The 26,406-nt window shown below is 40.3% G+C and overlaps 1 protein-coding gene across 2 annotated transcripts in view; it reads right to left on the bottom strand.

Annotated features, from left to right (window-relative positions):
• Positions 1 to 1,023: 1,023 nt before the first annotated feature.
• Best2 (bestrophin family protein) overlaps positions 1,024 to 26,406 on the bottom strand; it is a 71,199-nt gene continuing 45,816 nt past the window's right edge. For both annotated transcript variants that reach the window (XM_076766483.1, XM_076766484.1), the window contains 6 exons: positions 15,866 to 16,104; positions 11,351 to 11,482; positions 11,168 to 11,275; positions 9,939 to 10,199; positions 8,731 to 8,989; positions 1,024 to 6,456 (listed from right to left, as the gene is read on the bottom strand). In XM_076766483.1, coding sequence (XP_076622598.1) covers positions 5,378 to 6,456; positions 8,731 to 8,989; positions 9,939 to 10,199; positions 11,168 to 11,275; positions 11,351 to 11,482; positions 15,866 to 16,104 — 2,078 coding nt within the window. In that variant the 3' untranslated portion in view covers positions 1,024 to 5,377. The remainder of the gene's footprint in view (positions 6,457 to 8,730; positions 8,990 to 9,938; positions 10,200 to 11,167; positions 11,276 to 11,350; positions 11,483 to 15,865; positions 16,105 to 26,406) is intronic.

Here is a 26,406-nt window from a genome sequence, read left to right as displayed (position 1 = left end):
TTATCGCGGTAGGTTCCCCGAAACGCTCGTCCCGCTCGAGTTTCTCTACACTTGTGTATTGTACGGAATCTCGAGCGTAGTATTAAGTTTCAGGCTTTGGCAGGACCGCCGAAGAAAGAAAAGACTCAATGAGTCGAAGAGGCCCTGACAAACTGTCTCAAGAGTGGGCTGCAACAAATGGCTCTTCATCTTCATCTTCGGATGAGGATGGAGAGTCATTCTACGTTACTACTTTGTCACTATATTCGTCTGTAGTTTCAGTAGAAGTAGTAGTAGTTTTTCAGATGGCACTTGTACCACAACGACCAATTTTCTGGAGTAAATCGCGGTTTGCATTAATGTTGCGAAAAAAAAATATTAATCGCGTTGCTTGTTTAGTTTTTTTTGTCGCTAATTAGTTTCATAGTTAACATTAGAGTTGCGAACGATGAGAATTTTTCGCGTTTGTTTTTCCAGAGTAGAGTTGCGTATAAACACTAATCGTGGTTTGCAGTAGCGTTGCGAAACATGAATACTAATCGCGTTGCAAATATAATAATATGAATTTGATTGCGATTATTTTTAGTGTTGCGATTATTTTTTCGCGTTCGCTTTTCAGGGTAGGGTCCAGGAATCACGAAGCTGTATATACCTCGTCTTTGTCTGTACCTCGTTTTTGTTTCTTTCGAGTTGGTCAATCTCAAAATACATTCTAACTATGAGTTCCACCCATTTATTTTAAGAGAAACGGATGAACAGTTCTTTATTCACTATTTCTATATAGATAAAAATTTTGCCTATTTCTGATCGAAAATCACTTGTATTGGTTCCAACAGTTTCAACGTTTATATCCACAGCATTTGACATCGTCCGTGTATTATTGTGAGTTGAAAATCACGATTATAATTACGAGCATGGGTCTTTTCTGAATTAATTGCAGTCATTAATATGTCATGAGGAAACGGTGTTCATCAGTAAGAGGAATTAGTAATGATTTCATTAGTTTCAAGAACTCTATAAATATCTTGGAAAGAATAATCATAATCCCGGACACTTTTCAAAACGTTTATTTTTAATATAGATTATAGATAATAAGAGCGTATTACTATCCTTAAAAGTGATATTTTTTTTCGCGTCACGTTGACACAATTCGTGCACCGAAACAATTGTTTACCGATATATTATAAACAGAGTCTCAGAACGAAGATATTATTTCCGAGATGTTATCTATTTACAAATACTGTGAGTTAAATATCTACAAATTCGGTTGCCTCCCACCTTTGTTCGAAGTCGACAGTCATACGCAGCACTCGACTAATATAATAAGTGTTCTTCAACAGAGCTAATAAGCTCTAAATAATTTATTCGTGGCATAAGACGCATTCCTGGTCGCATAGAACATTCAATGGAATATTATGTTACCCAGAAGTATGCTTAAGGGCACATCCTCTCTACTGACGATAGTAATTTCTGTTCTTAGTACAACGGAGCTTGATCGTATTATCATGGTTTACGTAACTAAACAAAATTACGGACAATCTTAGTTAATTACTGATCGCGTCGATTCGAATTTCAACGAGACCAGATTGCATTCTCCTTCGTTGTCGCTATTCGCGTATCCGATGTTAAATTAACGGTTTTTTTACAGGAAAAATAGCTCCGCTTAAGTTACAACATCGCCAGAATGAATGAAACAACAAGTAAATTAAAAATACTTTCGTATTTACATATTTCGCGCTTCGAGCTATCATTCTTACTAACTAATGGTCAAACTAAAGTGATGCCAACTTATCGTTGAGAGATGATCCCTCATCGACGACGAAGTATCGAATCACGACACAACAAATTCGCCGCGTATCGTACGCTACTTGTCGTCCGTCTCCATTGAGCATCTTCGTAATCTCATACACCAAACAATCTTAACTTAATTGATCTACTATGTACATATACACGTTCGTCCGTTCGTCCACCATACTTGATCCTCCTAGTACACCGATCTTCGTTATTTATAACTAAGTGGTCTATGAAAACCGAGTTGGTAGAAAAATTCTTGAGCTGTTGTGCGATTGAATATGGACAACTGAATAGCAAATGCGCACGCTCGTAAAGAGAAGAAAGTCCATTCGTCGGTACAGTTCGCCAAGTCAAGTGGATTTTGTTCAAATATCGATGATCACGCACGTTCATTACGCATATCGATTCACCAGCTTTTCGAACAGATATTAAATTCATTGTCAAGTCAACTCTTTCTTCAACTATACAGGGAGTTCGGCCACCCCTGGGAAAAATTTTAATAGAGGATTCTAGAGGTCAAAATAAGACGAAAATGAAGAATATTAATTTGTTGATGAAGGCTTCGTTAAAAAGTTATTAACAATTAAATTCAAAAATTTCAAATCGTTTTGAAAAAATTATTTTTGGTTGCGGAGGTCAATTACAATCATTTTCGGTGAATACACATATTTCCGAAATCCTACCTACTTTCGAGAAAAAAATTCGAGTAAATGCTGAAAGTTTTGGGTGGAAAAAAAGACTTTCGAATCGTCTTGGAAAAATTATTTTTAGTTGCAGGGGTCAATTGCAAGCACTTTGGTCAACAGACATACCCCCGAAATCTTACTCAGTTTCGAGAAAAAAATTCCTTACCGAAAATATAATTTCTGGCCATAAACGTCTGCCCGAATTTTCATGCGAATCTTTAAAACGTCATAACTTCTGAACGGATTGGACGATTTTAATGTTTAAAAAAGCAATCGACGCGTATTTTAGTGTAGAATATGTACAAATCGCAAAAATAATCGAAAAGTTGGTCCTTGACCCCGCAAAATGAGAAAAACCCCATAAAAATGGTTCAATTTTCAAACAACCATAACTCCTACAATTGTGAATATATTTCAATGAAACTTTTTTCTGAAGTAGAGCTCATGGGTACCTACAAAAAAGTATTAGACAACTTTTCTGTAAGGTGTCAAACAAAATTACTAAAACTGAAAAATGAATTTTTAAGAAAAATCGACAGGGGGGGTAGGTGCCTAAATTTTTCGACGAAAAAAAAAAATTTTAATTGATTCTGAAAAAATTATTTTCGGTTGCGGGAGTCGATTACAATCATTTTTGGTGAATAGACATACCCCCGAAATCTTGCGCATTTTCGAGAAAAAAATTCAGTACAGTCGGAACTTTAAACGTTAATAACTGTTTAACGAAGCCTTCATCAACAAATTGGTATTCTTTATTTTCGTCTTATTTTGGCCTCTAGAATTCTCCATTAAAATTTTTCCCAGGGGTAGCCGAACACCATGTATAAGTACTATTTTTACTAAATATCGCGATTGTGGTATATAATTCAGCAGTATAGTGCGAAAATAGGCAAAATTCTTAACTAGATCAAAAATTTCGAGCAGAGAATAAAAGGTAAATAACTATCATTGAAATAAAGAAGGTAAAAAAGGACAGTCTTTTTCGAAGGGGAAGTATTCTTGATCGGATACTTGACTCGACAATGACTCTAGCAAGTTGATAGTTCGCTGACCCGCGTGTGGATCAGAATAATTTTGACCTCGAAGCTTTTTCAGTACAGGATAAACATCATCTGTACCAATAATTTAGAAGATTTTTTAAAACTAAACAATATTGTAACATCATGAGAGACGCATAGTTACTAGAAAAGATAGTAGAACGTTAAAATGAAAATCTCGTCTCTTTGGACGTTTGAGTCGCATTCGCGACTCCAGGTACGAATAGTCAACGTATCAACCCTAATCCTATGGAGTCACATATTAAGTTTGAGTAATGTTTGCAAGTAAATTTATATATTAACGATGTTCGATGTATTATTAAGTTATTACTAGATAAATTTACTCAGACCCTACAGTTATTCAAACTTGGTACATGATCCAAATTTATATTGAGGTAGGACCAGGGTCAACAACAGAATTAGACAAATTTAATTCAAGAATAATGAATAAAGATTTGAGATTCATTTGCAAACGAATTTCTATTTACGTTTCATTCGTAGATTAGAACTCGTTAATGGATTTTTTTTTCTAAAATTTATATTCGTTATTCGCGAATAAAACTTACATAACTCTGGTTACACAATCATAAAATAATATGCTGAGTCGACGACATCGTCTCGAGACACGAGACAGAGCGTTACCGTTTCAATTACCCGCAATTTCACACGAAGTGTCTCCGAGTATAGCAAATATGGCAAACGTTGCGCGTGCAATCGTCATTTCCTGACGCGAAATCGACGCGTTTCGCAGCGCTCTCGAGCGCGCCGAATACGTCGTGTCTCCGTATTTCATCGAATAAATATGGACCTCAAGACCTGCGAAAGCGATGAGTCACGTATCGTCTTGCGACGAACGGCTATTTACAAAAAACAAATTCACTTCTTCCGAGTACAGTTTCGAATCCTCGTATACTTGTGAAAACTTTCAAATCCACCTCTGTGTATATCACAGATGGAACAGATTTAGCGATCTACTTAAATTAATTTCAAAAATTCAGTGAAGAATATGTCGACTGCTAGAACAAATCTGTAAAATTTTCTACGAGACTAAAATTTTGTTTTATTCGTAGAAATGTACGAGACCTGTTCAAAATTTTCTTCAATATCTAACTTTGAAAATTAATATCATATCGGCACATATTTCTTATATATTTTAAATATTTTAAATGAATTTTAAAAACGCAGTTTTGATCAAAATCGATACTCTACAAGCACATACACGAGATCCCTATATCTGTTCCACCGACTGTACTCAAAGTAAACCGTGGACAACAGAAGCCTAATACTATGTGTATCAAAAACGTACTCGTTTTAAATTAGTCGCATTTTCGGGTCTTTTAATAAAGAATGTCTAGCCTAAGAGCGTTAGAGCGGCGCGTGTCGTAATCTCGACCGGCACGTTCTCTCGCTACTACGTTATTGCACATACGGTGAAAAAAAAGTATTGTCCCGAGATTCCCGCGAAGGAATCGCGAAACTGCGTCCGTTCGTTATTATTGCACACAAATACGAGTCACAGAATCGATTAGCAGGTATAATACGACGTGTTTCGGGTGACTTTACATCAACCGCGATGTCGAACTTTCGTTCGCGTTTGGGATGCTTCGGGATTTACGATCGTATTTACAGTGGCTCGAAGCTTTCCCCGACATTGTCCAGTGATTCGTGCGTAGTCAACGATAACGAGCACGATCGATTCGACGGAGAACCCCATTATCCTTCGTCGCGGAAAGATTACTTCCTGCTCTCACCGCGCGAAGTCATCGCGAATGACGGACGGAGTCGGATTTTTCAGGCAAGCGATCGTTCGATATTGTCGCGCTACGATCGACTCGAACGGGACAGAAAATAATCTACGACGTTGCTTCCGAGTGTCTCGGGTCAGACGTACACCTCCCCCCTCTTGCTGCCTGTGCCTGGTGTGCTGGCGGGTCCCATGTTGGTCCCCGTGTTTGCCGGCGTACCGAGCCCGCTCGAGAGAGATGCGTTGGTGCAGGACACGTTGCTGATCTTCCTCGAAGTGTCCTGGACGCGCTGCGTGGACCTGCAAAGATCGTGGTCGATGCTGCTGGTCCTGGGGCGCGTGTCCTGCGTGCAATGTACCAAAAGCCTGTCGATGCTGGGAGGGTCGGGGCCGTGCGACACGGAAGCCGCACGATTCTCTCTCGGATGCAATCCTGGCGAGTGTGGCAGAGACATGCTCCTGTCTTCTCTAGGTTGCAATACCGGAGGGCCAGGTAACGATGTCGATCGTCTGCCTCGCGGGTCCGATCCCGCTTTGCCGTTTTGGTTGGTAGTCGGCACCGTGGCGACTACGTAGCCCAATTTTTCGGGACTCATCAGAATGGGAGATCGGTCGGTGTAGCTGTCGAACGTCGGCGAGCTACCGTTGCTGCCCAACCGGCTGTTCGTGTCCCCGATCAAAGGGGTGATCAATGGCGTTGATCGCTCTTCTTGCCCTGTAATGCTACCGCTCCTACTGCTACCACTGCCAGAGCCTTCCTCTTCGCTGCTGTTCACTTCAGTCAGAGTTGCCTGAATACCATTCGGATGATTGTTAGGTTTGAGCATCGACGCGGTGGTGGTCGTCATCAGGCCCAAATGCGTCAGTTGATTCATTGTGACCGGTGTCAAGGTGACCGGAGCCACCAATCCGGCGCTGGTTAAGGTTGGAGACAGCACGGCCTGCGCCAAAGCTGCTGCTCCGGATTTTCCCGTTACCGGAGTACCCTCTGCTTCCTGAATGGGTGAGAGCACCACCTGCACCACCGATAGGTCCGTCGGGTAGTGGCCGTTCGTTGGTATTACTCCGACGACGCCCGCGCCGATGTTCGCAGCGTTCGTCGCTGACAGGGCTAATCTCTGTTCACGGTCTACCACCTCTTTCGTCACGTCTGGCGTCGGTATACGTGGTCTGTTCTTCAGGGATATTGGCATCGAGTTCGGCTTCGTCATCGTAGCTGTGAACAGAAACGAATTCGATCAGCGCGCGTACGCATTGGTACCAGACACGGGACGATCGAGGTTGCGTTCTGTTTAACACATATCGCTCTTTCGACCTAAATAGTAAGCGCTTGTTTCGTGTTCCCTTCGTTCTTGAGATAGGTCTAATTCTATTAGCACTTTGATTTACATTGTGATTAAGGTACCTTTTCTTCCATGTGTTTATTTTACTATGGAAACATGTAAAAAGTAGTCTCAGTTGTCCTAGAGTCAGATATATTATAACGGTAGCATTTTTTTGCCTATAGAACTGTGTCTTAAACATGTACTGTAGTAGAGTGAAAGATTTTTTGAAGTAGCATTAGAAGGACAATGGTATATTAGGTTACCCACAAATATATTTTGGTTTTCTTATAATGACATTCTCAAGTTTTAGGTGAAGAGCTTTGTTAACTATTGAAACAATCTGCTACAACTGTCTTACAGAAGATAGTACAGTAATGTTTCTTAAAATGAAGCTAGATGTGATTCGTAGATGTCATTCACTCTCACTAACTAGCCTTTTCTTCGATTGTCGGCAAAAGATAAAGGCAACTCCGGCCACAACGATATCACTGTCTCTAAATATCTGCTGGTGTCGAATTTTGCTTTCAGAGTAAACAGAAAACACTGAAACTTCAATCGTGTTTACCGGTTACGATTACATTTTTAGCCCAGCACCAAAATATCATTAGTAACCCGTTTAGTATTACAGTAAATTACTCGAAAAAATTTAGGTAGTGACTTCATAAGTATCCTAATCAACAAGAAAAATTTTAGTTTAATTCATTTCGTACTTTGCTTGGAAAAAAATTCCAAATATTGGTCATTTTTCGAAAAACAGGGAACGTCTCCTAGGCGACGATCAAATCGTTGTTGGTGCTGGGAAAAATCGCCAACCGAGGCTGTCGATGATCGTTGATTTCTTTCTCCGTTATTTTTACCGCTGGAGAACGGTCGTCGATTGGAACGAGGAAACGATTCACAGTGTTTCGTCCTACTAGAACGAGGGCCGGAGGGCAGCGCGAACGAGACGCGTACTCTTCGATGATATAATTGCGCGCCACTTTTCCCGCCGTGGATTTTTTTCTTATCTACCGCGAAGCGAGAGGAACGGGCGAAGAAAGAAGCACAAGGCCTTAGGAATGTTTTTTTTTCGAGAACTGCGATTCGCGATTGCGGAAATCGTTTAGGTGGCTCAATGTCACGCGTTGCGTAATCCCTTGCACGCGTCGACGAGGAGAGGAAAGCGTCGAGGTACATTCGCGAGACTTTCATTGAAAGTTTTTCTCGCTTCGCGATGGAACGCGACGGTCGCGCAAGAAGATCGTGTCGCGGTAAAAAATGCAAGCAAACGAGAGAATCGCAGCTGTTATTCAGACGTTCGACAAACTGTTCACCAAAGGGTTCGAGCGTATCTCCACTTTATGTTTTTATTCGGTAAATTCTTTTCGACTGTTAAATATTACGAATGTTCCCTCATTGTATCGGTGTCCGTTCAACACTGACTCTAATTTTCGTAATTACATTCGGTCACATCATCACAGCGAAAATAGAAAAATGTTTTCTGTAATATTGTTTTCTTATTAATAGAAACTTTTAACCCAAGATATTAAGAAAAGCTCATTATCAGTGATGGAAGTTTTGTCAAATATATGTTCCTTTTGAATTGTGTGAATCGAAATAACGTTGACGTTCGATTATTCGATGGATGTTTCTTTCAATTCGTACCTATTTAATAACCGTCACCCGACGGCAAATATTTGATATTCGGCGAATAACGAACATTTGCCTACGTCACTAGTTCCACACCATATACTTGTTCGCCAAACGAACGCCCGCTTTTGTTTTATCGTTATTCAACGTGACTTCGTATGCTTGCTATGAAAATATTGCTTTGTAATTGAATGACTACGCAAGAAACGAACATATTTCGATTTAAGCTTCTGATTAACGCGACTAATTTATGCAAGGTGGAATACATTGTTGAGATGCGCGGGAACATTATATAAGATTGCTTCATTATCGTTTAAGTGGCTTGGAAATTAACGTCATTACAGAAGGTGTACCGGTGTGTTAACACAGCCGGTAATTAAGATTCGCACGTCCACGGAACGAACTTCCAAACTTTATTTGCATCGAGTTTGCCGAATACACTGGTGTAACGTCGCTGTAGAACAGGACAATTTGAAAGCTTCGAAAGGTTCTCGTCGTCTCTGAATATGTTCGTTTGCACGAAATATAATACTTGCCTTGTCGACCCAATCGTTGACTGCGAATACTCTTTCGACCCACCAGACGATCGTAAAGCGACATCTTCAGGTTCGGGTTATTTGTCTGCGGCATCCCTCCAGTTTCAGGGCTGCTGTAGACACTGTTGTGGCGATTTCGAGAAAAGAAACCACCGCCGCTGCTGTAAGTGGTCGAGGAACTACGTACAGAACCCATTCGCGTGATTTGTCGTTGCAACCAATTCTTCCTTCGCTCCACTATCGGAGTATCGACGCTCTCCTGCGAAACGTACAACGTTACAAATAAAAAAGAAAAGAAAATTAATCGACATCGAACGTATTACACAATTTAAGTAAAATAAATTCATGCTTATATCCAGAAAGTTTGTTATCCTTCGGAAGGCCGAAAAAGCCACCACGGCTTCAGGTTTCAATTTTTATGAGAAACAATATCTGTATTTAAACCTTTTCAAAATTTCAACAATTTTTAGCAAAAACATTTGAAATTTTTAAAATCTAATTGCAAATTTGTCATTACCAGTTCTAAGATCCTTAAGTACAAAATTTTAACGAATAATATTAAGAAAATTGTTTTTCCCAATTATAAAAGAATAAATTTTGTTGAAAAGCTTGCCAAATTGAGAACATATTGAGAACATACAATTATATATGTTTCTATCTATAAGAGGATATTATAAATTAACGATGGCTAAATATATTGCAAAAAGAAAGAAAGGTCAGTCACGGATTAAGGGGAATGTGGTACTACGAGTAAGTAGAATGTGGACAACGTCGATTAACTTTGCCTTGTGAAGGTTGACTATAACGTCTGACCTAATATTTCTCGCATGGAAGTTCTTTTTTATTCTGCAGTGTAATAGCATGTGTCACTAATGGGTCTTGTACGAGAAAAAAATGTTTAAAACTAATGAATAACAAAACTATTTTCTTGGCTAAGAACAACCACCACATGTATTGCCATTGAGATGTGAATGTTTCATTATTTGTTAGTTTTGTATATTGTTATCTATTTTCTACCTGGCGCACGTTATTTAATTCAACTAGAAAACTGTCTCAAAAATTACTTATGGGTTATGAGCATGAGTTTGTTTTACCTTCGGACGATTACTTTGTTGCCAAATATTAATTATGATTCAGTAAGGACACTATATTGCAGGTGGTCGTTTGAATATCGATGGATTCAAGTTTGTTTCGTGACGTGCACTTACGTAATCGGCATACATGTCATCCTGGTGGGGCTTGCGATGCTGAACGTGATTGTGGATTTGCGTACCCAGCATAACGTTTGCATAAAGAGCGTCGCTCTCTTTGACCTTATAGTGTTCAGCTGATCCCTTCGGTTCTTCTCGTCGATATTGCTCGCTGGCCACCGTGTACGGTAGATCCTTCGGCACGACTTCGTCCCAATACTGATCCTTCAATAGCTCTGGATGTTCCTCGTGCATTTCGTCCACGATCATGTATCCTGCCTGTTAAGTGTATTAACAATGATATCGATGATTCAAAACAAACTCAGTTAGGACGGTGGTGCACAGTCTTTTTCGTTATCGAGTCAGATTATTTCTATTTAACCCCTTCCCGTACTTTAACGAGCCTGACTTGTGATGAAGATTTTGGCCCAAACATGAATATCATGAGCCATTGGGCCCGGATTTCGTCGAGTTAAATGCCATAGGAAGGTGTTAACATGACATCAAATATATTTAAAAGTAAGATAAAAGTAAATGTTAGTTAATTATTATATTTTAGTTTTAGGGCGTGCATTTTTTTACAAAAATTTGCATACTTGCACGTGGGTAGAATCGACAGGTAGATTTCAAGGCCATCAAGTTTTTTTTTTAAGACACGTATTTTTATTTCTTTGTATGTTCAAAAGAATACTTCTTCTATGGTCTTAGGAAACAGGTTAAAGCATGCAAGGCTATTATTTTCTATTCGAGAAAAATCGGAAAGTGAGAGTGAACGGAATTCATTTGAAGCGTTTCATTGCTCTATTAGTTTAAACAGTGCAACACAGGCAAAGATGTAACAGGTGTATATTAAATGTATTTTAATATTAAGAAAATGCAAACGATTCTTGTTATTTTATTTAACGAGTACAAATTTTAATATTCCGAAGGTTCATTTGCAATCGTTAATGAATAAACATTGGTTTGTAGAAGTTCTTTGGAGAAGGGATCCAAGAAGTGTGAGTTAGAACATTGTTGTAAACAGTGATTCGTATCTTTAAATCTTGATATTAATTTTAAAAACGACATCACTTGTAGGATGACCTGACCAGCGAAGAATTTATTTGCATATTGGATGACGTTAACATTGTTAAAAGTATTATGCACAAAGGTGGACAAAATTTTATTCGATGTTAGATATAATTTCCTGGAAATTTTTATCTGGTAAAAAAGTTTACTTTGATTGTACATACGAATAATAACTATACCTTAATATGTCGATCTATGAGCCAGTTTAGTTCAATGTCGTCGTCGTCTTCGCCAAAGGGATTAATGAGCACCTCGGCGACTTTCAACCATCCCACGTAGAAACAAAACTGAAACGAGATAATCGAGTTGATTGATACGCAACAACGGATTAACGGTTGTTAGAAGTCATGTATCTTTCTCACCTGCAGAGCCGTGAAAAATGGGAAATACATGTCGGGTTCCTCGTATTTCCCACCACCTTTGTCGGTACGCTCGATAAATTGTCTGCCGAGCAAGGCGGAAAAGAAGTACGCGTACAGCGATAGCGTGACTACCTGGAAAACGTAAATAAATAATTTTCAAGCTCGTTCGAGCTGTGAAATACGCACGTTGATTTTTATGCGACGCAAGTCCGTAAATAAAACATAATTTACGACGTCAATTCGAATCGGCAGTTAATTTCACGAGGCGCGATAAAAGAAATCAAGCACCGCTATTTCGTCGTGTTCGTCGATCAAACGTTTTCCATGAAAGCACGGCGGGGGCAGCGAATGAATAACCAACAAAAGTTTATAGATGAGCATATATGCTTTGATTGCATCATTTTATTCGATTCTCGGAACGATCGTTATACACTTTCTGCGCGTGAGCCAAGTGTCATCAAAAGTGATCGACGATAAGGAATAAGTGGCATCACTATAAATAGCTCCTCTCGGACGTTACTTTCTCCATATTTTGTTCAGGGATACATTTTTATAAAATCCATATTTTAAACGAGGGGTGTCGAGACAATTTGGGGCGCGGAGAAAAACCAGCGACGCGACGAAACAGTAAACGAGCCACTAGGAAGGTAGAATGTTCCCTTTTTAAAGGGTATGGAATTTCAAACGAGGTCAGTAGCTTGGTAGATGTCTTTTTAACAGTATCGTCATTTTTTCACGGTGCGCGGACGAACAGGTTTGTATGAAATAATATCAAGGTCGTCGAGAGCACTGCCTTTCTCGTCGAAGGCCACCAGGAAACGATAGTTTATGCAAAAGCTGGTTACGAGTAATAGAAGAAATAATCGATGATTTACCTTTGAATTTCCACGATCGTGTCCGTTGATAATCAAAATACAAGTTTCGAGACAGGATGTGAAATTATTTTGGCGGCATTGACGCCACTTTTTAAAAACCACTGGTCAACTCATTTGCAGACCTTGACCATGCGATGTACATTAACCTCGAAGTTTATGTGTTGTCGTCGATACATCCATTTACATTGGAAAGTTCTTCAAAAATATACATTTATCAACGTGACTCTCAGGCACCATTTAAGTAGCCCACAAGTTCTGTAGCAATAGATTTCTAATATTTCACAAAACAGTTTTATCTCGAGAAATTTTTCTAAAGAAATCCTGAATATTAGATTCGTAATGTAGCTGGCTTTCGTTAAATAAATTCGATATGATATTCATCCGCACGTTAAGCGAGTGGCTTCAATGCGTGGTCGAATTCAAAGTAGTAAAACAACACTTCAACTCTCGTGTAATATATTTCTAAATATTTATCTACATATTTCGTTCGTATATGAGAAGATTGAACACAAGGAAGGTCGCGAATAGCAGCTAGTAAATAAATAGTCTTGAAAGAATTTTTGCTAAAAGTTCAATTTCGTGCTCGTGCAAGGAAATAAAAGGTCCCTGACGGAACAATGAGAATCCAGTGCGGCGGTTTCGCTAGGTAATTAAAGCGCATTGTCGCATCGAGGTGAATTACTCTCTCTGGCGAAACTTATGAAACGCGGGTAAGCAAAGACACTTGCTGTGGAAACGTTCAGGTTAACCGTGGGACACGCAAAACGTACAAGTTGAAGCGTTCTGTAAACGTATCATTAAGTAGCACGCACAACCGTGGCCGTTTACGCGTAACCTTGCAATTTTATGCTATCTTTCTGCCAGAGATGGGGCATGTTACGATTTATACGCTGAAAGAACGTCGGTGGGATTCGTCTCGGCACCGTTTCATTACGAAAACATTACTAGTGAATAATTACGCGTTGGTTGGGTTACTCTTCTTGAATACCTTCTACGTACTCTCTTAATTATCAGGAATTAACATAATTTCGGTCCTTTCGTTTGTTAATTCAATGAAGCAATTTGGCGAAACGTTTATCCTCAAATGTTTCGCGACAGAAATTCGCCGCTCAAAAGGTTACATCACGTCATGGCGTATATATGGAACAGAATTTGTTCTTAGTTTGAACTCTTAAAAAACAGTGTAAAGCAGGTTCCATATTTTATATTCATTTAAACTCTGCTTTTACCTATCTTCATGCTACGTATGAGATCACCACCATTTTGTTCGCTCGCGTCTAACGTAAACAGAAAAAATTTCATTTCGTAGAATACTATATACCTTATTCATAATAAAAAATTCATTTTTATCGAGATTATTGCTACAAAAATTCGTAATGTACCATCTGTACCCACTGTCAAGATGGCGTCACTTTAAAAGATTGCGTTCACTTCCAATCGAATCTATTCCATTTTTTAAAGGAGAATTTGAAATACTTTTGCGTCGATCGATAAGCAAATGTGAATCACCGTTGGAATTCTTCTATTACCGCTTTAATTTATGTGCACTGCAACAGCAACAGGAATAAAAATGAACCGCTGACTAACGTGTCGATTTGCCCCGATGTCTGCGCTCGATCTAAATATACCTATAATGCGATTCCCGATATTTGCCTCCGAGAAAAAAGCCGGTCGGTCGTTTCACCTCCAGGCGATCGACGTCTTCCTTCGAATTTCGCGATCCGCGATCGTCATTCGTAACCGATGACGCGATCGTTCAATGAATGAATGTTTTCTCGCCGTTCAGTCGCGAACTCGGCAGTGATTGATATGTTTCGCGACGTTCAAATCATTGTCGGTAAATACTTTTACTGTCTTTAACATTTAAATCGCTGGATAAAAATAGTATGTATCTCAGCCAAGCCAAAAATAGTTTTAATTATAAATTCAACTTTGACGGACTACACAAGGCAAAATATTTACAGTACTTAGATCGTATTTTTGTTCAAAACGTTAAATGCGCGAATAACTTGTCGAGGCTTTTAACGAAGCAGAGGTCCCTCAAACAAAGGATTAAAAGCAGAATACAGAGGAGGGTTCGGAAAATGAAGTTTGTTCAAAGGCCACTCGACAAACGAACACGTACAGCGCTCGAGATTACGGTGCCGCGAGCTCTTTTAACTTTGCGAAAACGATGGCGTCTGCACTCGGTAATTAGGGACGTTAGCTGATGAGCAATTAGCGTTGCACAATGCATACGTGTCGGCTAATTGCGAGTACGAAACATTGTTCCGAGAACGGATCCGTTTTACTGTTGCGCCGTGATGAATCGAGTCCTTCGAACTGGATAATACGCGCGAACCGGCAGGTTAGATCATGGTTGACGCGGATCCTGGCTGTGGCGTACAACGTCGTACCACAGGATTAAACGGACGATTTCTGCGCGCAACAGCCTCCACAATTACGCACAGAGCCTTTTATCTGCGGTATCGTGTTGCAACGGGGTGACGTACTTTCTAATGATCCTAACTGCTCCAGACCTCGTTAACTCCTTGCCGCTGAAACGGATTTAACCGAGCAAATAGAAACAAGCTGTTAGTACGCGTTACTTTAACGTCGGAAGTGCCGCCTCCGTGGCCACCACTGTCGCGAATTTTGAGATAAAGTAAGCGTGAAAATAGTGAAAGACGTTGAAATATTAGATATTTTCTTTGTTAGTTCGTTGCACTTTGTCTCACGTCAGCAAGTCAGGAATATACGTTGAAATTAAGATATCAAGGATTGAGAACATGTTGGTAAATCGAAAATGAAGTATTCGTAAACATTTATTTGAGGCTTTTCGAAGAGCGAGGTCCTAGAGTTGTACATCCTTCAAATTAGCTATGAACATAAAGTTAAAGAGACATGTGTAAATAAAGCTTAGTAAACCTATCTTTTTGTCGCAGACTGCATAATGAATCCTTTGTCTGGGAAAACATTGGGAGACACAGCATAAATGTACAAATTGTAAGGTGTGAGATAAGCGACACGGGAGGAATTACAAATTACACAATGTAACAGACTATCGACGTTATCGAATCGACGAGGTGACGGTAATGAGAATTGGCTCAAGATGAAGATGTTCGTTCAAAGCGCTTGGCATTTTACAATGACAGTAGACGCCACCGCAATTATGCGACCTCTTAGCGACTTGTCAGCGCGATGAAAAAGAACGGTACGTAGCGCCATTAATCGATCGAGTCTGTTGACTCTTAAAACGTTCGACAAAGTAAACAGATCGAAATTTAAATATAGTTAACCTTCCTCCCACGATGTCTGGGTCTTTTCGAACCCATTCGTATAGCAACTGGCCTTGTATACTAATAAGACGATTGGAAACAATGTATCTTTTATCAGAATTCAGTGTGACCTCAGTAAGAAATGTGCAGTAATTCTCAAACTTTTTTCAATCATCACGAATTACTTCTGCGAATAATGGTTCGGGGATCGGCCGTTTGCAGAGTTCACTGTCGCGAACTATGTTCCTGACCACAGTCAATGTATATTTCGAACGATCCCGTATTTGACAATATTCACGTGCGCAAATACTCGGTTTATTGAACAGGAGGATATTAACAGCAACGCACGTTTGACATGGTTTACTCGAAATCAGGATACTCACCTGAGTGTAAACGAGAGGAACGCAAACAGTGTCGTAACCAATGAGCGCGCCAAGCCTCTTCCGGATGTCGCTGAGCTCGACAAGGAGGGTCTGCACTACTTGGTCACTGGTTATTAGAGACTCCCTTCTGGCCCTGTTGATGATGTTGGTTGCCCATACCAGTGGCATCCAATATTTCGACATGCCCGCTTTTTTGTTCATCATCTCGAAGATCTTCTTCTCGGACTCCATCATTAGACCTGCAAGAAACGGAACGGATCGTTCGTTATTTTCTCTTCCACAAAGACTGTCGACCGAGGGGACGTTACGGTACCGTAGAAATGGCGCGGATCTCGTGCCAACTTTCACCAAATCTACGCTTACCAAATTATTACTAAAAATAAGCTCAGCATCGAGATAATACCAAGTAAAACTGTTCTCTTTACTTAAATTCATCCGAGCAGTTCGTTAATCGACGAACACGTATGCATACGTGCCACGTTATCGAACGATCGGTACCTCGTAGCGACTTTCGCGCGTGCATCCGCTACTACGCAGTCATTTGCTCGTTACGTGAATGTAAATGCAGACATTGAACGAAACGTTTTCGATCTGTTCTCCCACGATACGCACAGTTGCGCTTCGTTATTGCATCGAACATCCTCGGTGACTTTCATCGAAGCGTTGAAAATGGTCCTTGCCTCGGTCACGCGAAGAGTTCAAAACAGAGATTGGCAAACTTGTTATCTGCATAGAAGCCTCAAACAACGAATAAAATAATATCCAAACTATCTATTACCGTCAATTACAGATTGAAATATTATAAGTGACATAAATAAATCCCTATACGTGGATCTTTTTACACATCTTACGTTCGAATAAAATTTTGTCCATCTTTGATTCAGTGCATTCTGTGAAGAAGCAGATCTTCCGTGCGAGTCATACTGGGTCAGAAATTATAGTTAACCTTCGCAAGGCAAAATTACTCAACGTTGTTTGCGTTCTATTTATTCTTAGTAGTCCTCTCAATTCAGGAATGTTCTTTTTTTGTCCCGCAGTATCGATGATCTTGAATGAATCTTATGGCAGAAAAACTCTTGAGAATTGTAGAATAGGCTTCATTTGTAGTTAATAAATTCGAACGACGGGAGTACGTAGAAAGACGTCTGTCGAGAATTATAGGAAGAAAGGACGTTCGTTTATTAGATGGCGAGCCGATGATTATGTAATTGCTTGCGGCCACTCACGTGACCGGGTCGTAAACATGAAACACGTGGAGAGCGTTGCACATTACACGTCGCGAACAATGCAACCGAGAATACGCTATTAGTCAGTCGATGTCCGTCCTCTTGGTATCACCGCGTGGAATATCCAGGAGGCTATAACGGCGTCCAATATGGATACATGATTTTCGAATGAAAACTAAACATTCGTTCGAAGAATGTTAAGTTGCCTGTTTCCGCTCACGATTTGCGTTACGTATCTATTATGTAAGTTTCAGTCGAGGTTCTCAAGCAAAAGATAATGTTGCACCAGTAATTAGCAATATTCCAGGAGCCTCGATGGGTTTTAGCGAGACTTTGTTACTTTGGAAGCAATTTTTCCTAAAATTACGTGTTCCGAATATTTCTTTCCCATAATACAACTTTTTTTATCCGTTCATATAACGCGGCAGGCTTAGCAGAAATATCTTTCTTCCTCGATCTATTAATATTGCAAAATTATACTTTTACCAGCGAACTATTACGTACCGAAGTATTAGAAAAAGTAGTGCTGTATTTCGTAAAGTAGAAATACATGGCGATGGAGTGCAATATTTTAGAATTATAGGTGTAAACTTAACTTTCTAATACTGCATATAAAAAGAAATGAAAGTAGTCTTAATGAGTACATGCTCGGGAATAATTCGTTTTAAAAATAGATTCTACCTCTTAATTTTTAATATAATATTGAAAACGAACATCGTTTCCTCAAGATTTAATTGTATTTACATTCTGAATTTATTCTGCTTGGAAATCAAGGCATTATGCCAGAGAGATTTCAACGCTTGGATAAAAAGTCTTCTATAAACCTCTTTTTGTTCCTCTGTGTTAGCTTTGTTAATCACCTATTCATTTATTACACATCACGCGAACCATAATATTGCGTTATGATATATTGATTATCGAAGAATTATGCCATTTCTTATTCCATGGGTACAACATAAACGTTCCGGGCTTTAGTGGAGGACACTTTAACGATGGTTGTCGGGGTAAGAAACGATCTTAAAAGTCACGACGAGCGCATAGAGCATCGTAACTACGCTCGAGTGGTATCCGATCGAATAACGGGAATGCGGTAATTTCTCTTCGGGGGGAATGTTTTTATTATTAGAGCAGAAATGGACACGTTCGCACAAACGTATCCGTAATGAAGGTAGAGTATGGACCGAAAAAACGAGACGCCTTCCTCGGAACGGTTATCGAAATAACTCGTGGCGTCATTCCGACAAGTAGCCGGCTCGAAGAAACAGTCTGCGCGATCAAAGAAATGCAAGTGCCGACGTGTAGTTATTAATGGTGGCACACATGTTACTCTTGTACCATAGTCGCGCGTGAGCAGGTTCAGGTAATGACCTTAATAGCAAAAACCAACGCGCGTAAACTGCCGTTGAAACCAATATGGCTCGCGGTATGTGCTCGCTCTGCGGCGTCCGGTGACCATCTCTCGCGTTCGTTGTTCGTCTAATCCGCTGACTCTTAGTATGCGTTTCTTCGATAGTCGCAAATTTCGATAAGAGGAAATATTCGCAAAATTGAAACGTACATGAAACTCATCTTCTTCCATGCCAATTTGTTACAATTTCTGTACGCATGAAAGTGTTTAAGAAAGAGGAATTTACTAGTAGTTCTAAAATATTCAATTTGAGACGATGTTAAAATCATGGTCCATCTTTCCCGGAATTAGCTAACACTAAAACTATTCGAACGCTCTCGAAGTAAATTGACTCAACCGTAGACGTCGGGCAATCGTTTTGCATCAAGAAAAGTGTCTGCCTCTTCCTTCCCTCGCCTCGCTACCGATTGAATCGATATGCAATCGGCTCTTTATTCGGTGTGCATGTCCTTGATGCAATCGCACGGTCACATGGTTTCAATACAATGAGTTCGAGAATTTGCAACCGAGAGTCACGAGCGATAACTCATCGAATGACTCACACCGAAGTCACGAACGCGTTAGTGCAACATATCCATAATATGGTGAGATAATTAATATTCTTTTTAAAATTAAAGTCGTATTAAATCAATCATTTTTAGCTGAATAAATGCTTCATCTTGCAGAGTCAAGTCGTGATATAAAAGCGTACAAAAATTGCATTCGATAAGAATTTTTAACTGACATTGGCCTTGCGTCTCTTGCGAGGCCTGGCTGATCGATACCGGATTAATTATGCAGCCACGATCCAATTATGCGGTACCGTTCCAACCAATTATCGATAAGAACAATAAAACAGAAGTTACGTTTGTCGTCTTGCATCACAAATCCACGACTTCTTTATTGCACTTAGATTAAGACATCCAGTCTTGAGTGAAACGAATGCATGGAAATAGAAATATATACCCGTTCGGCACAAAGGCGAAGTGCAACTATATATTCTTACTAACTTAATCTTAAAAATAATGCAGAGAAGTGTAGAATATAGAGGAGAGAACGGAAGAAGGAGGAAAAGTTTAGAGAGAAATCAATATTAGACTCTACACATTGTATTCATACGTATACAAGTATTCCCGCGCTAGTTGACTGAACATTTTCCTCGCTGTAAGACACGGAGTAATTTGCGAATTTTGTTCTGTAGAAAATATTTTCGTTCTTGATTAGTGAAACACTAATTCGTATATATGCATCAGAAACAAAATTCTCGAAAGTGGAAATAATTTATACCCGCTTTCACAGGATTTTACGGCTTCCGCCGATACATGAGACGATGGTTCTGCTCGATTTGGAGACGCTCCTAGATCATCGACGCGATCTCCGGGCGAAGGAGTCGTCGACACGGTCACATTCCGGATTTCGAAAGACACGCCTGTTACTTAACGTCGTTAATGCCCACTAATGAATCCAAATCAGCGTTAATTATGAAAGCACGCGTATGCACGGTCAGATCGGTCCTTGACGCGAGTCATTTGCACCTTAGGTATGTCAGTCGGTACAGCGAACCTTGCGTAGTCGTTGCGAATCGAATGTAAACCATTGCAGTTTATATGGGCGATGTTAACGACACGATTGGCAACAGGAGCAGTAATATATTACGACAACGACAAACGCGGTGTTCCATCATCGATTTAATTGGTTAACATGCACGAAGCGGATAATAGTGCCAGTACGCAGAAGCGAAACAGGAAACCATTCGATTTTCAGAAACGATTATACGGGTACAAAGGAAGACTGGTAGCGAACTGCGGCAAGGTGGAACCGGCTGAAACAACTTGGACAAATGAGAAGAGACTGTACTCGTTTCTGGAGGATGTTTACCTCTCGAAAGCATCAGCTGAAGACGAAGATAACAGAGAAAGGGGAAGGGGGAGGCGCGAGTACTCGAATGCACAACGGGCTTAAAGCGGAGAACGCTTGCCGGGGTCAATAAACGCGAGGATCCTTGCTCGGCTGGCAAGGTCGCCACGAAGGTAAAAAATCAACCGTGATCCTCGTCTCTCCTTCTTCTCATCCTTGCCTGCTCGCCTCGCCACGCTGAAAAGCATCCTTCGGAGAAAACCAGTTCGCGAGTTCTTAAGTGCTATCCACAGGCTGTAGACGCGACGCGTCATCGTATCGTATTTTTCGCACGGCGAAATGTTGATCCGCCACGTGAAACGAGCAATTGAGCAAGCATCGTGCGAACGAATGGCGCTCTTCGTACGAGAGTCGTTTCATGTTAAATCGATTATTTACCCCACTCGATGGGGAGGGGATATTGAAGAAATCGAAATATAATATAGTCCATGTAAAACTGGAAATAGTTTAAGTGATCGCTTTGCTAGTTTTGCCAGTTTTGAAATATCGATTTATAATTTGTAATAATTGTATAATGGTATATGCATAAAATATGTATAAAATATTTTACAATTAATCTACTCTGATGAATGGAGGATTTTGGTGAATTTAGAACGAGATGTAGACAGCATAAAATTAAGAGGAATTTAAAACATTTTGCTGGTTTTGAGTTTGTCTAAAAAATACAGGATGTTGGATTTGTGATGTTTGCTTATTCAGGCAAGTATTAAGCGAAAGCGAAATTTTAGTTCTGAAACTTTCAACTGTAAATGAGTTAACGAGTTTATTCCCCAAATAAAAATTGGAAAGCTAAATGTATAAATGAAGTATACCAAGCATGATGGAAGGGCATGGTTTAACAAGTATACCTGTTTTACAACATAACCCAAGTTATTATCATGTATTTTATAAGTCGCATATGTGGCTACAGAAGGTTTTATGTCTCTTTCACTCCTCCACAAACCCATAAAGTCCATTTTATGTACTGCATCATGTTTTCCATTGTTTTATAATAGCAGGGAAAGCAATATCAGTCCCCTTTATCGTTGAGTAAAGTATAAGTTTATAAATCGTACTGGTATGATTCAGAAAACCTCGTAGTGGTTCTATTTCGCTGCCTACTTCTACTTAATTTCGTGAATGATGCATACAGTTTAATATTACAGGGTTACGCGATTTAAACACTGCTGGTTTGTTTTTTTCTTTCTTTTTGCAACGAAGCACACGTAAAAGGTATGGTTCTGCGTATAAAACGTGCATTATAGGTCCATAAAAGTTGCGAAGGAGTGGGGAAAAAGACATAAAATCTGTTATTGTCCTATGCACGACTTATAACATGGACAAAAATACTGATAATAACGGGACTCGAAAACAACTTTATTCGTTCAACCTCGCCTCTGATTCTGCTGGACAAAATTCTTTTCGTTGTCAAATAAAAGTGAATATACTTTGAAAAGTTAATCCTTTTCGATAAACACGGAAGATACACTATCTCGATACTTTTCATGATTTTAGAGATAAAAATTCATTTTTGTTCGAATAAATAAAAATCACAAAACTAAACGTTTTATATTTTTCACATAAATTCGACACCAACAAAACGATGACTCAAACGACCCCTAATTTTCCACGAAATGTATCATATTTAAATTTCAACGATATCCGCGACACGGAGCACAAAATGTAATCGATTTGGCGCGAACTCGCGCCGCGAGCCTTTGGCGCGCGCGATCGGACAGTCAGCCAAGCAAGCTGTCTCTCGGACGAACGACTGGCGCCGGGTGAAACTGCACTGATTAGGAAATATTCCCGCGTAATTAAAAGGGGCAAGTTTAAATCATGGCGGTCACACGCGGCCACGGATGCGCCCTGGGTGTCAATAGACCGACCGCCGAGGAGAAAACCGAACTGTCCACGCCCGCGTCGAGGCGTGTACGGCCCCACGCATGTGTATCGATGATAGGCGCGATACCGTACGTCATTAACGATTTCACTATCAACCGAGAACAAAAGGTTTGACCGGAGAAATTCGTTGGAATCCGTTACGGAGCCGCTGCGTCTGAGAATCGCAACGAATGCTCAACAATTATGGGAATCGTCTGCAAGCGCGTGCCGAGGTCTCCTTCAAGGAACTTCGTGTCCTATAAAGATCCATTTTCAGATTGTTTGTAGCTTTCGAGGAGCCGAGGTCGATTCTTGCGTGTCCTGTTTTACTCTCTCCCCGCAAGATCCTTGGATTGAATGTTGTTCTTGGCGGTTTCCCGCGTCACTTTTCAGATACAAAACAGTCGCGAACCGAGCAGCGATAAATATTTGCGTTACATTTGGAGACGAGGCAGGCGTAGTGACGTAGTACAGCTGTAATAAATTATTCCCGCTCGTTTGAGCATGAAAAATATCTCGGACGTTATTATGAACCCGTCTGATTCATGCGACAATTTAGACCAGGGAACAACACGCGAACGATAAGGAGAACAGACGATTCGGTTTGAACAGATGCGAAGTGTTTGTGTTAGCCGTATTCTGCAAATCCATCGATAACGTTTCGATCGTGCTTTCGCGCGTGTATTCGATGCTTTAATACGAAATTCAAATCTCTAAAACGTCGTCATAATCATTCGAATGAAGTATTCACGAATTTGAAAATCTAGACGACAGTACCCCTTCATTCAATCATTCCAAACATATCCGTATGGCTTCGAAAGGATTAAAAGGAACGTTACGCAAACATGACAAAACACAATGAGTGTTCAACGTCCGCGAAGAACTTATTCCGGGTGACCAGAACGGCTTCTCCGGTTCCCTCGAGTGCGTACCGACGTGGTGCGACCTTCCTCAAGGCCGACCACGATCAAGGACACGTCATAGCAGACACATTTTCCAACGTTTCAGGACTCCCATCCGGGGACCACGATCGCGTATATTATAACTGTTTCGCGTTAAGGTCAAGGAAACCGAACCGGTGGTCCGTGGTATGTTCCGTTAATTTTCGAACATCTATTTCTGGTCGTTTTCTTGTTTCTGGATTAACGATTTGACAGATTCGGACGTCATTCCAGCCGTGATCGTGCGTTAAATTACCCCAGGAGCGGCGAATTGATGCGTTACCGCCTCACAATGCCAGGGATTTCCGTTTTCATCGGTTCGACGCGAACTCAGCGGGACTCTGGCGATGGTATTGTGCTCGTCGATTTTCCACGCGCGTCGACACCTCTTGAATCCCGCGATCGCAATCTGGCCGCGGGTCTGTCGCGCGCCGCTTCGGGGACGAGCGTGTCCGGACGTAATTATCTTCTTGCTCGACGAACGGGCCCGATCCTTCGACATAATGGTGGAGAAACTCTTCTCCGGAGAATAATCCGTGCTAAATATAGGTAGCGCGTGCGCGAGGAACGTCGGCGTATTACGGTCGTCCGAGACAAATGGTCGCATCGTGTTCGCATGTACAGCGACGAACACCTTCCACGAACGGTCTACAAACGTGCCCATATATGCACCTCAAAATCGTAACTAATTACGAGGTATATTTATAAGAGAACACAAACGTTGAAATTTTCTAAGTAAGCGATTATAACTATAATTAGCTTCGTACAAAGTAGAACTACAGTCTGACACACATGACCGAAACTGGGAGTATCTTCAGGAAAGTTAATCCATCGCGTGCAAAGCTATATATACAGATCGAAAGTATATTTAAAAAGCTATTACGCACTCGCTTATAAATGGGTCCAGTCATTTCCATTAGCGATTATGGCTCGTTTATATCTAGGTATGCTTTCTACCAACTTTTTGTGTACGAGACGGGTAATGACCTCCATAGCTTGCAAATGTAATGCATTAGTGCTTCTGACGATAAAATACGTCTTCCTCCAAGCTGTTGCTATACACGATCGACCATACATTTTCTACAGAATTAGTATCAGGGAACTGACAATGAGATGTCACTTTTCGCTTTTCATTCAGTGCTATTCTCGTACCCGGCATCATTATTTTTCTGAAGTATTCACGTGTTCCTGCTTTGATCAAACTGATGTTTAATGATGTCAGAAATCTCTTTTGTTGCGCTTAAAATAGCTTCAATTGTATACTTTCGCTACGTGTTTGATATTTTTTTTGAAATAGGGAATTACCATACAATTTCAAACGTTAATGCAGAAAAAAAACCCATTGGTGACAACTATGTTGTTCCCTTCCATTGAGCTCTTAGCACGATTTTCTGGTTAAGGGAGAAACAATCCCATCCTTGTGTGAAAATGAGCTGGCGCCACGACGCCGGGTACAATTTTTCCTTGAGTATGATTCTCAGTCTTGATCACTTATCGTTAGAACATTAATGATGTCACTCAACGATCATACTTAAGCTTTACTACTTGTTTCGTAATGTCATTTGTTTCAATTTGTTTAAAACATTTTCCTACTCATATATTTAGAATTCACAAGATTTAAGGAAAAAAATTACTATCGAAGCTCTTATTACTAGAGTAAAGTTTGACAATCCAACAGTATGCAATTAGTTTCGACTAGCCAGCAAGTTTAAAATTGCCTTGGATACGCTGTGTCCTAGTTTGGACTCGTATAAGAACATTACACGGACTTCGCTTTGACTCATAGTTCGAGTGTACAAACAAATAAATAATACTTGGCCAAGAGTAACATGAATCATCTGTCAACACAATTATTCTATGACGATATAATAACTGCCCGAGAAAATTTCGAGTGCAACGCCTAATAGAAGTAAAAGAAAAGGAAACGGGTTTTCGAGTTTCTTGCTCTGGCCGTGGTGGCCATTGAGGACGACAACGTCGTTGACGTCAGTGATCTTGAGGATAATGATGATGATGGCTCCCTCAAGCTGCACCACGGGCACTCGCGAGGCGAAACCGTGTCTATCGCCTGATACCCACTAGTCTAGCCAATTACCACCTGTAGCTAGAGATAGATTATGGTTCTCATTACATGTGGCTATATTTAACGTCGGCTGTATTCGTGTCCTGCAGCCTGGCCGCGACCAGTAGTCATCGGCTATATCTAGATCTTGACTCGCCATAGGATCATTTGCTCTTGAGGAACTAATCAAGTCTCAAAATGTTTAAAAAGACATTTTTAAGATTTTAAGGATTCGTCCATATCTACTTACACTACTGTTATAATTATATTGATCATTACTTATATACACTATAGTTGCAATGTGGCAATGCTATCAAGAGTTAATATTATCACACTCGAGTGTTATTTATTGAATTATTCGGAACGTTGTAGAGCACGTGTATACGCATTGTAAAGTACGTGGCAAAGGCAATGACGCCACCGGTTATGATAATGTAATAATAAAACGTAGGCATTCTTTTTTATAACTTGTAATCGATACATGGACAGTATTCAAATTTACATAATTGAATATAACTCTCTCTTCTTCTAATTGTTAATTATTGAAATTATATTTCAATAAAATTTTAAACCATGGACAAGAAACTACAATTTTTATTCACGTGACAAACAGAGGGTGAAAAAATGGTCGACGTTTAAAATTCTAGAGCGTCGACCACCCCCTTAAGATCTCGATCTCTCCTTCCTCGGGCAAGAGGATCGATAGCGACGTTATTAGATCAAACAAGCTGGTCAAAACATTGTTTATAATTTCACATAATTACGCGTTACGCAGTCGTCAATGGTGTATCTCCGACAAAACAACGATTAGAGCATAGAAGGCGGAACGATTGTGCGAAAGGCAAGGCTATTAAGCGGTGAAATTAATACGATATAACATATTTAGCCAGTCAATGTCTGGAACAAATAGCGCACGAAGGATAAACCGTGGAATGTTTGTGGAGAAACGTTCTCTTTTGGCGGAGGCGGCGTAAGGACTGGGAAGAAGAAAAACTGGCGGCGCCGCGGTAACGGTGAAAATCAATGGCAACGACTCGAGATCGCGATGTGGGATGAAATCGGCGGCGAAAACACAGTCGGGGCTCGGCGAGGAAGCCGAAGACAGTCCGTGATTATCTTATCAAATGGCACAGTATCGGTACTCT

This window comes from Colletes latitarsis, chromosome 6 (assembly GCF_051014445.1).
Source record: "Colletes latitarsis isolate SP2378_abdomen chromosome 6, iyColLati1, whole genome shotgun sequence".
NCBI classification, from domain to species: Eukaryota; Metazoa; Arthropoda; class Insecta; order Hymenoptera; family Colletidae; genus Colletes; species Colletes latitarsis.
Note: the sequence above shows the minus strand (reverse complement) of the source record. Positions and strands in the feature narration are given on the sequence as shown.